This window comes from Microcebus murinus, chromosome 7 (assembly GCF_040939455.1).
Source record: "Microcebus murinus isolate Inina chromosome 7, M.murinus_Inina_mat1.0, whole genome shotgun sequence".
NCBI classification, from domain to species: Eukaryota; Metazoa; Chordata; class Mammalia; order Primates; family Cheirogaleidae; genus Microcebus; species Microcebus murinus.
Window position 1 is genome coordinate 21,790,640 of NC_134110.1, and position 14,715 is coordinate 21,805,354.

Here is a 14,715-nt window from a genome sequence, read left to right on the forward strand (position 1 = left end):
CTGCTGGGAAACCCAACTAAAATTCTCTGGCTTGGCTAGGAGCTTGCAATCTCTTCTCCCCCAACAGCTTCTACATTGAATGGAACTTAGCTGCTGGGTGCCTGGCTCCAGTCACGAAGCCCATCTGTGCAGACTAATTTTCAAGATGGCTTATGGCCTATCACTTAGAGTGACCACCTGTGGCCTATGGAAAACACACATCTCAACCCCACCAATGGTGGAAGTACCCTTTAGTTAGCTGTCACAGGCCACTTCAGGAATGTCTATCCTAGAACCCTTTACATTAACAGTCAAGTACCATTTCTGTGTTCCCCAACATCCAAAGATCAAAGCTCAGGGTCTGTAAGTAGTTCATTTGAAACATATCTTCTCACTGGGTTGAAGGAGGAGGGAAGTTCTCAACTCATTCTATGAGACCAAAACCAGACAAAGACATAACAAGAAAAGAACACTACAGACTATTATATCTTGTGAATACAGATGCAAATATTCTAAATAAAATACTAGAAAACCAAATCCAGCAGCATAGAACAAGGTTTATGTAGCATGGACAAGTGGGATTATCTCAGGAATGCAAGGTTGGTTCAATATACAAAATCCATCAATATAATACAACATATTAACAGAATAAAGGACAAAAACTACATGACAATCTTAATAGATACAGAAGCATTTGACAAAATTCAATAACCCTTTTTTGATAATATAACACTCAACAAACTAGAAATAGGAGAGAATTTCATCAACCCCAAGCATCTATGAAAAATCCACAGCTAACATCATATTTAATGGTGAAAGACTTAGTGCTTTCCCCCTTAAATCAGAAATAAGAAAAAGACATTTGTTCTTGCCATTTCTATTCAGTTTTTTACTGGAGGTGCTAGCCAGGGCACTTAGGCAAGAAAATGAAATAATAAGAATCCAGATTGTAAAGGAAGAAGTATTTCTACTCACAGATGCATGATTTTATATACAGAAAATACTAAAGAATCAAAAAAATTAGAATAAATGAGTTCAGAAAAGCTATAATATACAAGATTATACAAAAATCAACTGTACTTCTAGATAGTAACAATGAATAATCCAAAAATGAAAATTAGAAAATAACTGTAACAGCATCAAAAAGAATAAAATACATATGATAAAATTAACCAAAGAGGTCAAGACTTGTACACTAAAATCTAAAAAACACCATTGAAAGAAACCAGAGATCTAAACAAATGGGAAGAAAAATAAAGTTCATGGATTGAAAAACTTAATACTGTTAAAATAGTAATATTCCTCAAATTGATCTAAGGATTCAACACAATCCCTATTAAAATCCCAGCTGCCTGTTTCACAAAAATTGACAAGTTGATCCTAAAATTCATATGGAATGCAAGGAACCCAAAATAGACAAAATGATCTTGAAAAAGAATAAAGTTGGAGGATCCACACATCCCAAATCCAAAACTTACTACAAAGCTACAGTAATCAAGACAATGTAGCACTGGCATAGGATAGACATATAGAGCAATGGAATATGATTCAGAGTCCAGAAATAAAGTCCTATATTTACGGTCAATTGTTTTTCCACAAGGGTGCCAAGACCATTCTGAGAAAATAATAGTCTTCACAACTGGCACTTGGACAACTGGATATTCACATACCAAAGAGTAAAGTTAGATCACTACAATGTACCATATGCAAAAATGGATCAAACAAGAAGCTTCACTGAACATTCTACTGCATGCTGGGTTGTTTTCAATCATTCCAATGGGAACACCGACAAGCTAGCAGAAAGATGGAGGCAATCCTTTAACAAAGTCACCACACACCTACTACATATGAAAGGCAAAAGGATAAGACAAAAATAACAATCTCCACTATGAACTAACTTATAATCCAGGCAATGGTTAAAAAAAAAAATTAATGGAAGCTTCATTAACAAAACTGAAATGTGGAAAAGATCTTATCAAAAGCAGCCCCTGAAACACATCTTAAGAATTCCAGTGACTCCTCACTGTTCAAATAAGAAATGTGCCCCACCATGCTGTGTTACCACAGATGCATCAGAGGCACTTTGGGGGTTGAGTAAGTCTTTATGGGTGAGGTATTTTTAAAATTTGGTCTGGAAGAGTATTTGAGAAGTATATTAATAAAATAATTAAGCATGACAAAGTGAAGATGCTACCTAGGGTTGCAGGGAGAGGTGCCTATACTAGAAGGCAAAATTGGAAAGGTAGGTGGGGCCTAGTCTGTGGAGGGCACTGGATGCCAGAGTTACAGATTTTATTCAAAGAAAAGTTTTTGGACAGAGAATATTAATATTAGCAAAACTGTGTTTTAGCAGAATAAAAAGGATTAGAAGAGATTAGAGTCAAGGAGTTAAGTTAGGAAGCTACGAAGAATGTCCACATGAATCAGAGGATCAGGGCATGAAAGGAAGTATAATAAAGGAGGAGCGATGGGAGGGACCTGAGGAGAAATAAATGACAAGCTGTGACAACTGAGGGATGAGAGAGTTTGATAATTGGGGTGTAGGTGACAATTTTAAAAAGAAACAAAGATTGGTCAGTACAGGTGCAAGATGAAGAGTTTCATTTTCAGGTGTACTGACTTTGGAGGTACCAGAAAGACATCCTGGAGATAGAGATCTGAGCAGAAGATATGAAATTGGGGAAGAATCTTTGGGAGTGACTGAAGTTAACCAGAAAGAATTGGGCAAGTACAGGTAACGTGTTTCCCCGAAAATAAGACCTACACATAAAATAAGCCCTGGTAGGATTTCTAAGCATTTGCGCAATATAAGCCCTACCCCGAAAATCAGACCTAGTGATGGGAGTGGCTATGCAGCGTATCTGCACAACCCATGCATTTCGTCCTGGAGTGGTAAAGATGAGCAGCCCTTCTCATCTGCCCCATTGTGACAGCTACTATCTCACAGGTGACCGGAAAGGTGTGGGCAGCCCCACCAAGGTCAGCTCCCCCTGTCGGGTCCCAGCCATCCTGTGTGTGCTGCAAGCTGAGGCTTTGAAGGGAAAATAACACATCCCCTGAAAATAAGCCCTAGGGTGTCCTCTTGAGGAAAAATAAATATAAGACCCTATCTTATTTTCGGGGAAACATGGTAAGAACTTTAAGTAGAACTGGAGGAGTATCCATCTAGGATTTGGAAAAGCTGGGATGGGAAAAAAACTAGAGAAGCTGAAGCCCAAGTTTAGGGTATTGCTAAGGTTAATGACAAGAGTTATTAGGAGTTTATGAGTATTCTTGAGAAGAACATTTTCAGTGAAGCAGCACTGGATTCACAGCCTTTCACACAGTGAAATCCACCCACACCCTCATCAAAATCTTCCAGTGATTAACAAATGCCCACCCACAGGATTGAACAGGAAGGGGGAGGAAAAGCTTAGGACTTTGCACTTAAAAAACTCTCCAGCCTCTCCAGGCAATTCTGTACACACTAACACTGTGGGATAAAAGGAGGTAAGAGGGTGCAAGTGAAAGTTGTGTTTTTGGATTCTCAGGTGGCCCAGGAAGGGTGGGAAGAGTACAGATGGTCCTTAGATGAAGGCTGATGGAAGGTCAGGAAAAATATTTTTGCAATAAGCAGGTAAGGAGAAAAAGACTGAAGACAGCACAGGCTTGGAAATAGTTCTTCCTCTTGACAGTCTATGAAATTTTTGGAAAAAAAACCCTAAAAGGGGCCCAGCACAGCAATGTTCTTATGGGAACAGGGAGTGATTAGTGCCCAATTACAACTATTTTTTTCTTTTCAATAAGATGTCTGTGTCAAGAGGAAATGAATAATATCAGCAAATTCTCTGAAACCTAATTTTCAAGTTCTTTTTTGATATGTATTTCCCTCCCTATAGAAGCATATATCCCAAAATAAAGCTAACAAAATTGTAATTGGATTTTATCACGTAATTAACCAGACCAGGAAAGTAGGGTCAGGACACTCATCTCATTTGCTAGAGCTGCCAGAATCCAGAAAAATTTGGCTGCAAGCTGTTTTTATGTTTGAAATGTTCTATAATAATAAAAGGTAACAGAAAGTTTACATTTATTGGGAAAGCCAGTAACTTTAGCTTATGGTTCATTTTTTTCCCTTCTGAGCTTCCTAGAGATTGTGGGCCAATTCAAAGAAAACCAAAATATGTGAGAGAATATCTGGGCCAAAAAGCACTTTTATAGCATAACATATGGGGTAAAGTAGCCACTACAGTCAAAATTTCTATTGCTTTCCTCTTTCTTAAAATATTGTTCAGTGACATTCTAGTGAACAGTGAAAAGGTAGCATAGATAAAAGAAGCAGTAAGATGCTCAGCATAGTTACTAAGCAAGAGCAGCTAGTATGTGTAACAAATAATTTCTCTTAAAATTTTAAGAGGAGGTTTATTTTTGACTTTTGTTAAAAGACTATTTGATGTGAATTCTATACCTGATAACCTATCTCAATTATCACTTAAAAACTTTCATACAGATACATTATTACAACTGTAGAATTTCAATACTGTAGTGATAATAAAATTGGAGAACTGAAAAGCACAAATTTCTTCACGAATTTATTACATAAAACGCCCCCAGAGTATTTAATTTTTCTTCTTCTCACTTTCATTACTTTCATTATACAGAAGAAGCACAGTGGATGAGAAGTCTTTTAAGATGACTATAGTCCCATCATCAAGGTAGTGTATGTACCTTAGCAGTGTTCTAAAGGTTGGCCAAAAAAACTTCATGTTACCTTATCACAATACGGAAGCACTGTCTTCTTTTTCCACTAAATTATGGTGAAAAGTGCCACTGTTTTATTTAGCATTATGGTACATAACAGTTCTATTTCAATTACTAAAAGAATTAAAATAATTCTGAAAGACATCCTTTTTCCCCTCCAATGATTTGAAAGCCATATTTTTCCTGTCAAATTCAAACAAATCATCAGGTTGATGTACAGTAATCAGTAAAACAATCATCAAGGCACAAGCTCAGCACATTAGCCATTGCTTGCAGTAAAAGGATATATCAATATGTCTCTCCTTAGTTAAAAATACATAATCCTTTTATTTTGTAATGCAATAAAAGAAATTAACATCACAGACACAGAAGACTAGGAAAGGGGGAAACTACTTACTTCTGAATATCCAGTAATTTAAATCTATTTGTACTTTTCCATAGTACATGAAAGTAATTTTTAACACTTTTTGAAGTAAAATTTAGCCTTTGGGGATATGTAATTCTTAGGAGTAATAGTTCCATTCAGTTCCAGGTCAGCTTATTGTATGATTAAGTAACTCAAGGCACAGTAGCCATCCTTTCCATTAGGTTGCAACACTGATCATGTGCCTTGATAAAATGGCTGATTAAATAAGATGATGGCAACATGAAGGGGAGACTTTGGATTGTCTATTTAAAATCTAGGTAACAAGTTAATTAATAAAAAGTTTATCTTAAGTGCACTTTCACATGCTTTTTGTTTATAATAAACAACAAACTTTCTAATGTTGTTGCAGTAGGTTTGACTACCATTTCATTTGGCCAAATGCACTTTCCCCAGTAAACTTAAAACAACAACAACAAGAACAACAAGAACAAAAAAATCCCTGTCCTTTCATACTAAGAAAGAGGATTGGCTACTGATACAGTTCATTGCAAGACACATAAAGACAACATACTGTGGCATGGGTTGTTTTTAATTTGTTGTGCTGTTACTAAAGTTCTGAGGGCTGCAATTAAAACATTCCAAATTCTCCCTTCCATCTTTATTGATTCTCAAGATTTTGCACAGAAAACTCTTTGGGGGCTAGAACAGCAGTAATTGTATCACACTGTTTCCAAGACTTCAAGTTTCAAAAGCAAATCGTTTAAAAAAAAAAAAATACAGTTCCTGATTTGAGTTAGATACAGGGACAAAAATAGCACATACTTGAAGGTTATATAGTCTACAAATGGTGGCAATATTTTCCTTGGGAGAGTAGTTTTGTTGGTATACATTTTTTAAATACTCAAAAAGGCTCAACCTCAAGCAGTAATAAACACAAGCAAAAGTGATTTAACCCTTAAAATAAATATTCAGAAAAAAACCTCTCTGTACATACAAGTGAAAGAATATGTAACACTTTCACGCAAAAAAATAATTATAATAATAATAAAGAATTTGTTCATATATGTAGCTGAAATCTGCTGTTCCAGCCCACATGTCCCCAATAAAGAAGGGAGGCACAGACATAGGTGACTACTGTGGTTCACTATCTTACAGCCTTTTTGTACTGGGACTCTATCACCACCAGAAATTTATCCCTCATTATATTTATTAAATTTTTAATTTTTTTTCTTTTTTCTTCTTCCTTCCTTCCTTTTTTTTGTTTGTTTGTTTTGTCTTACAGCATGCCAAATCCTTTGGCATATGTGATGGCCTTCAACAATCTCTCTTTAAGTTTTTCTTTGCTTGAATATTCCGGAAGTAAAAGGACATTAAAGCAAGTATGAGATGTAGGTAACCTAAATAGAGAGAAGGGGGGAAAATAGGAAAATAGTAAGTAATGAGAAATACACTTAGTATTATATCCTCCTATTTTTAGATGATATATAGTCAAGATGTTTAGCGATGCAAATGACATTAATGCAAAGCATAAGGATAAACTTTTTGCTGTGAAATACTGAGAATCAGTTTTTCTTTATCCTATAAATTACTCAATGTTAACGCTGCTGCTAACATATTGTGTCCATGGAGTTATAAGTGTATACCAGATAGTGTTTTAGGTATCTAACCCTTGTAGTTCATGTAACTAAATCTTTGCACAAGAAGCTTACAGAGTAGATATCAGTAAACCAACTTTAGAGTTAAAGTCACTGGAAAGTAACTTACTCTAAGGTAGAGAAAATATTTAACTCTGGATTTCGAGATTTCAAAGTCTGTGCTCTTTAATGCTTATTAGAAATACACTAGCAATATGATTATAAAAATGACTTGATAACAAATATAAATAAATTTACATTACATTAACACCATGATGTATCAAATAATGTAGAATACTAATAGAAATGTGTCTATATGTTTAAATCATTAAATCATGTACGGTCCCTATTCACTCCTCAAAATACTGAGAGTTGAATACAGTTAAATGCCGAAATTATGAAACTAGGGATTCTAGCATAACCTAATGCTGAACAACCTCATGAGCCTCACTTAAACCATTCTATATCGATTATTATATGACTTTCAGTTAATAAATTGTGAATCCAAAAAATGAAGGAATCATACTAATTTGAACAATTCAAAGCCAATGTAAATCCCGTAATATTTAACTGGGGAAATTTTTAAAAAGTTTCCTCACACAATAACAGCAAAATATTCTCTCAACTAATGTTTCATGTAATTTGGAGATTTCTATACAAAATCGCAAACATGCTCAGAAGATATGATGAATGACAGTTCACACATGTGTGATGTGGCATGGAAGGTTTCTGGTAGGTATGTAGTCACAACTTAATAATTACCTTTCTGTATCTGGGCCATTTTTGGCTATAATCATCTTTAATTTCCCTAGTCCTCCCACAGGTGCTCTGTCTGTGCCCGTTGTAAACTGCAAGAAGAGTCTTTTCTGCTCATCTGTAAATGAATGAACGATTTCCCAGAACTCCCTAATGAGAAAAGATACAATACTAATTTTAGTTTGGCATTCATTATAACTAGCACTAATATAAGCTTATGATTTGTATTAAAGCCATATTAGGAGACAACTTGAAAGTTATTATCAGAAACTCTGAAGATTCATTTCTGGTGATTCAGTAATTCCACTTAGGCAAATTTATCTTAAATAGTCCTAAATACATAAAAACTTATGTTCATCACATTATTCCCAACAGTAAAAAACTGGGAAAACATAAATGTCCAAGAATAGGAAATTGTTATATAAATTAAGATATAATCACAACATGTACTCAGTAACAAATAAAAGACAAAATCCTGTGAATTGAAAAAGACTGAAAGGAATACTGTGAAAAATTAACTCCAGATGCCTTTGAGTATATATTTTATCTATCCCTTCTCTCCCGTACTCTCCTGGTTTATTTATCCTTTACTCAACCTTGGGGGGGGGGGGGAGGTGATACATTTTAAGGACAAAAGAGAAAAGAACAACAACAACCAAAAAACCCCAATCCCCCAAACAACTACATACCTAATAGCAGTAATACAAACGTATACAAGTTTTATATGAACTGGAACACTTTTATCAAGTAGTATGAGCTGTGTATGGAAAATTATTCTGATATTTCTGCCACATATAGTTATTTTAAAAGAATGATTTAATATGCAGCATTCCTAAAACCTATGTAGTAAAAGCCATGTTATAATGAATCTTATTAACATTATTACGATTTTTAAAATATAAGCTCATAAAGATCAATCTTGGCATGCTTGTTTGAATAACAGTTATCCATAAAACTTATGTATACACTAATTCAAAACTAAAAAATTTCAAGATTTTACAAAAAAAAATAAAGTGTTTAGTTATAGAATACATTTTAGTATTGATTTTAGAAGTTCTTTCCAGAACCCTGGCAGAGAATGTCACAATTCCCAAATCAGTAAGTACAATTCTAGTTTTTGATATTTTAGTATTCTAGTATATTATTTTCATTACCAAAATGCTGGCATTTTATTACGGCACCATCATTATTCTGGCATAAATCAGCAGCTTTACTAGACTTCTTAGCATTCTCTAATCTCTTGCCACTTCCCTTGCCTGCCACTCTGACTTACTCCCTATCCATCCCTCAGTTCCTTGAGGAAACAATAAAGAAATACACAGCAATAGGAAACTGGACACAGAACTTGCAGGAGGCTCTCTCTCAGATATTCTTAATCTTAAAGGCATCAGACCCCAGTTTACATCATTCCTTTTGGGGTGGATGGCAAGAGAAAACAAGTCTGCTGCAGCACAGACCCTCTGTCACAGCAGAAAAGCTGCCCTGCAGTGGGTGGTAATAATGCTTCCTCACACTGCAGGGGGGCTCTGAAGCCTGCTGAACCAGCAACACCTAAGGAGGCAGATTGAAGGGCACCCTTGAGGAGGGGAGACAGACCCCAAAGGAAGTAGCAGATCAGCAGTGGTCACAGTGACCAGTCTGGCTAATTATTAAGGAGTTGTTTCTTTGGTCTTTATAAAAAAACTTAAAAATCCTTTATCTAATGAGAACAATTACTAAACAAAATTTTTCTCTTCTTATAAGTGTTATGTGCTACATTAAATTTTTGAATTAAATAAGAATGCATCTATTTAGAAAGCTGAAGAGGAAATGAAGCTTCCAGGTAAAAGGAGAGAAATAAAAACACCCATAATCTACACCTAAAGTAAAACTAGAAGACTGAGTAATGAACTCCAAATGTTATGTAAATGGGGAAATGAATACTTGAGACCAGCAGAGTTAGCACTTGAATCTATACTAGCAGAGTCCTGCAGGAGCTATGTAGAAGAGCAGGGTATGCAGAATAATACTGGCTAGGGTTCATACCAGATCAGAGACTCACCTTAACAGAGAAATACTGACAACAGGTTAGAACACTGGCAAAAGAGTCGTTAAAAGGAAGGGCTACAGAAAAGTACCTGGGACCAGAAATTATAGTATCAGGAAGTCAGCATGCCTGAAGGGAAGAGGGGCACCTGTGAGGCAGAAGTTTCCCTTGATAGTAGCTTCTGGCTGTAATGGGATAGAAGTGACTGATGAAAACAGGTTGTAATTAAGCCAGATGGAACTGAAGAATCTGAAGGTGCTGAACCATGTAAAACAGACCACACACTAAAGAAACTGCCCTTACCAAAGCAACAGAAGTGAGATCCATTCAACTAAGCCACTAAACTACCCAAATTCCTTTCCACTCCTTCCTGAGATCTACTAATAGCAGGTCCAAAAAAATTCGGTCATAAACAATGGGAAATCTGTAACACCATGTTCTAACACGATAGAAAATGTAACAGCAGATAGGAAAGAATACCAGTAATCAAAAATACAAAACTCAACTGGGCGCACTGGTTCATGCCTATAATCCTAGCACTTTGGGAAGCTGAGGTGAGAAGACTGCTTGAGGCCAACAGTTCAAGACCAGCCTGAACAAGAGCAAGACACCGTCTTTGCAAAAAATAGAAAAATGAGCCAGGGATGGTGGTGCGAGCCGGTAGTCCCAGCTACTCAGGAGGCTGAGGCAGGAGATTGCTTGAGCCCAGGGGTTGGAGGCTGCAATGAGCTATGATGATACCATTGTACTCTAGCCTGGGAGACAGAATGAGACTCTGTCTCAAAAAAAAAAAAAAAAAATACAAAACTCAGAGAAAGATAAACAAATCTGAAAATAGAAATGAGGATACTAAAAAATTTACTAAAGAAACATGCAAAATAACTTTGGAAATAAAAGCTAATTTTATTATAAGGTAACCAAAGGAGTAGCAATATGACCAAAATTTCTACTGGAGACACAGAGTCTAGAAATAAGGCAAGAAAATGAATGAAATAAAACTAAAGAAATACATCATATCAAAGCAGAATAATGGAAAAAATTAATCGTTAACTACATAAACATAAAAGCTTTCACCTGACAAAAAATTGTGGACGCTCAAATGATAAACTAGAAAAAAAAATGTTTGCAAACTTATTAGAGTTAAAGGGCTAATTTCTCTAATGTATAAAGTTCCTAACAATCAAGAAAACAGGGTGGGTATGGTGGCTCCTACCTGTAATCCTAGCACTTTGAGAGGCCAAGCAGGGAAGATAATTTGAACTCAGGAGGTCAAGACCAGCCTGAGCAAAAACAAGACCCCATCTCTACTAAAAAATAAAAAAATTGGCTGGGTGTCATGGCACATGCCTATAGTCCCAGCTACTTGGGAAGCTGAGGCAGGAGGATTACTTGAGCCCAGGAGTTTGAGATTGCTGTGAGCTAAGCAGACACCATGGCACTATACCCAGAGAAACAGAGCAAGACTCTGTCTCAAAAAAAAAAAAAAGAAGAAGAAGAAGAAAAGGAAATGACCAACTGAATAGCAAAAGACTATATAAAAAATACAAATAACTTTTAAGTCAAGAAGAGATGCCCATTCTCATTCATAATGAGGTAAACTCAATTTATAACTACACTGAAATAAGATTTCTCAAATTAGTAGATAAATAAACATCCAAGTTTCATAACACATTCTGTTTGGAAAGCTGTAGGAAAAGAGATACTCTACCTTATACTGCTGATGGGAATACAAAATGTTACATTTCTGTGAAGGAGAATTTGGCAATATCTAACAAAATTACATATGCAGCTACCATTTGATGCAACAATCCCACCTCCAACAATTTATTTTGGTGAAACACTACATAGGTATGGAATAATATATGTGTAAGAAGATTAACTGTGACATTACTACTAACAGCAAAAGGTTGGAAATAATCTCTATGTCCATGAATATTAATAATCTATCCTGTATCCACACAATGTAGCAATATTCAGCCATATAAAAAACTGTGATCTACATCTCTGCATTGATACGTGGTGACTCCCAGGACATACTGGGAAAAGTTTCTTCCTAGCTCTGCCCACTGACATGGCCTACTAGTAATAATATTAAATAACAAAGGTCATACCTTGCACCCAAAATCTGACTTCTAACTGCCATTCCCCAGTAATTCCTTGGAAAAATGATTTATTCCAGACCCAAGGTTTAGAATGTTCAAGGTGAGGTAAAAATTTCAAAATCTAATAGTGTCATGTTACAAGCACACAAAGGCTTAAGAATAATGACTATGCAACATATTAAATATAAAAAATAGGCCGGGCGCGGTGGCTCACGCCTGTAATCCTAGCACTTTGGGAGGCCGAGGCGGGCGGATTGCTCAAGGTCAGGAGTTCGAAACCAGCCTGAGCGAGACCCTGTCTCTACCAAAAAATAGAAAGAAATTAATTGACCAACTAAAAATATATATAGAAAAAATTAGCCGGGCATGGTGGCACATGCCTGTAGTCCTAGCTACTCGGGAGGCTGAGGCAGGAGGATCGCTGAGCCCAGGAGATTGAGGTTGCTGTGAGCGAGGCTGATGCCACGGCACTCACTCTAGCCTGAGCAACAGAGTGATACTCTGTCTCAAAAAAAAAAAAAATAGTCCATGAGTTTATAACAATATTCAAAAAGGCAAAACCAACCAACAAACCAAATTCAACTGTCACCATTAAAATTATTACATTAACTCCTTATTCTCAAAAAGATAAATATATTTCATCATGCCTTTTCAAGGTAATCAAATAGGATACATTGATAAGGAAAAAGAATGGCAGGTATATGTGCAGGACAAACAGATAAAAACAAAATTTTTTTCAAATCACCATTTTGTAATTCCTAGTGAAATAATGAATTCATGTAGTGATACTAATAAATACTAAAATCAGGTGAAAGACAAATAAGGGGTTCTGGGAAGATGATGGTGCATGTGACAAGTAATTTTACTTTTGTCTTTGCTTTTTTCCTTCCCAATCTCCTCCTCCCCAAAGAGCAAACTGAATGGGAAAACCAAAGACCCACAGGCATTATCTACAACAAAACTAGGTAATAAGGTATCTCTCAAGAACCCTTGCATATAAATGAATAGGAACCATGCACTGAAAACTAGAAGACCTGGTTGGTAAGAAAGCAGAAGGAAGGTAACTGACTAGGTTTCTTACAGCCTTGAGAATAAGATAATCTAAAAATTGCCAACCTGATGGAAAGCAAAGGTCATTTGCTAACATCAGCTCAAAGTTAGAGAAAGTTCTATAAGATTTAATTTGCAGATAATTGCAAAGGGATCATGATGAAATAAGTTCTGGGCCCTTAAAAATCTTGAACACCAAAATCCCTTCCAAAATAAACTTTGCACCAAAAAGAAACTGCTGAGAATAATGTTCAAATGGGCCAGATAAAAGATGATAAAGACAAAAAAAAAGGTTCAAATACATGTGGGAGCAGGAGAGACAACTTCAGAAAGCACAAGACCATATTTTTGATCATTTTACAAAAATTAATGAGTCCCCTGAAACAATAAGAGCTATCTTGGCCCATCTTTCCCTCTTGCAAGTATGGGAAACTCGTTTCACAAAAAAAAGAGTAACAGAAAAGGGTCACAGTGAAAAACACTTAAGAAGTTATTAGCAGAGAAAGAGTATATGCACGTACATGTGAATGACAGTACACTAAAAGATATGCCAATAGAAAACTGTAAACAAATTGAAAACTGTAAACAAATGAAAACTGTACACAAATTTCAAAGTCAGCTAAAAGAAATTTTAAAAATAACAGAGGCTATGAAAGAACAACTAAGTCAGAGATGGAAGATATCAGAAGACAAGGAATAATTAAAAATAAAAGGAAATAATAATTTCCTTTTAACAGAAATATTCATTCCTAATAATTAGAAATAAAATGAAAAAAATCACCTCAAATATAAGGAAACTAAAACTAAACCAAAAAAAACTTAAGGATGTATAAGACATAATAATATTCTAGAAACAAAAGCAAGAAAGAATAAAAATCTTAAACCTCAAAAAGAAATGAAACCATGCCTGAGACTCTTCTTACTGATCAGAGACACAGGGCTACTGAGCACTGGCAGGAGAAATTCTGCTGTAACTAACCCTGGAAGTGCTTTTCTTCCCTGCCAGTCACCTCAGCAAGGTGGATCTGGCCACAAAAGGCACAAGGCCCACACAGTGATCTCTGGGGAATGGAGAGCCAGCAGGGGCACTCTTACCCTATCCAAAGACACCCTACAACAGCTCTACCTGGAGACGCCTGCTCATGCAGCACCAGCAGGAACCCCAATGGAAAGGCATAAATGAAGCAAACCAAACACCACCACAAAGGGTCTGAAAACTAGTCATTGGAACCACAATCCACAAAAATACACCAGGACCTGCATGCAAAACCTGAACAGGATGACTGCCTGCGAAAATAAAAAACTGAAAGTACCCAAAGTTTTCTGACATAATAGACAAAATGTCCAAGATACAATCCAAAAATTACCTGTCACACCAAGAACCAGGAAAATCATATAACGGAAAGAAAATCAACTGACGCCAACACTGAGATGAGTAAGATGTTGAAATTATCCGACAAGGATTTTAATGCAGTCATCATAAAAATGATTTGACAAGCAATTACAAGTTCTGCTGTTTCACAAATGAAACAATGGAAAATCTTGGCAAAAAAAACAAAAGTTACAGTAAAAAAAGAGCCAAATGGAAATTATAGACCAGAAAAATACATTAAGAGAAAAATAATCATTGGATAGGCTCAACAGTAGAGTGAAGATGACAGAGTACAGAGATCTGAAAAGAGACAAAATAGACTGAAAAATGAACTGCACCTCATGTTCATTTGGAACAATAACAAATGACTCAACATTCATATCATTAGAGGCCTAGAAACAAGAAAAGACAATGGGGCTGAAAGAGTATTTGAAGAAATGATGGCTAAAAATTTTCCATGTTTGGAAAAAGATACAAACCTATAGTTTTAAGAAGCTTGAAACTCTTCTTCATGAATAACAGGAAAATAAAGTCACCTTCAAACAAAGGAAAATTAAAAGGTCTCATTAGCAGACCTGCTTTTGAAGACTGGCTAAGGGAAGTGATAAAAGATGGAATCTTGGAAAAAAAGAATGAATATAGCAGAAATATGGGTATACACAATAGACTACCATTCCTCCCATTCTATA

General features: G+C 35.9%; 1 protein-coding gene across 6 annotated transcripts in view; it reads right to left on the bottom strand.

Annotated features, from left to right (window-relative positions):
• Positions 1–516: 516 nt before the first annotated feature.
• The window catches only part of UBE3A (ubiquitin protein ligase E3A), a 113,658-nt gene continuing 99,459 nt past the window's right edge, over positions 517–14,715 (bottom strand). For all 6 annotated transcript variants that reach the window (XM_012759897.3, XM_012759898.3, XM_012759900.3 and 3 more), the window contains 2 exons: positions 7,483–7,626; positions 517–6,483 (listed from right to left, as the gene is read on the bottom strand). In XM_012759897.3, coding sequence (XP_012615351.1) covers positions 6,363–6,483; positions 7,483–7,626 — 265 coding nt within the window. In that variant the 3' untranslated portion in view covers positions 517–6,362. The remainder of the gene's footprint in view (positions 6,484–7,482; positions 7,627–14,715) is intronic.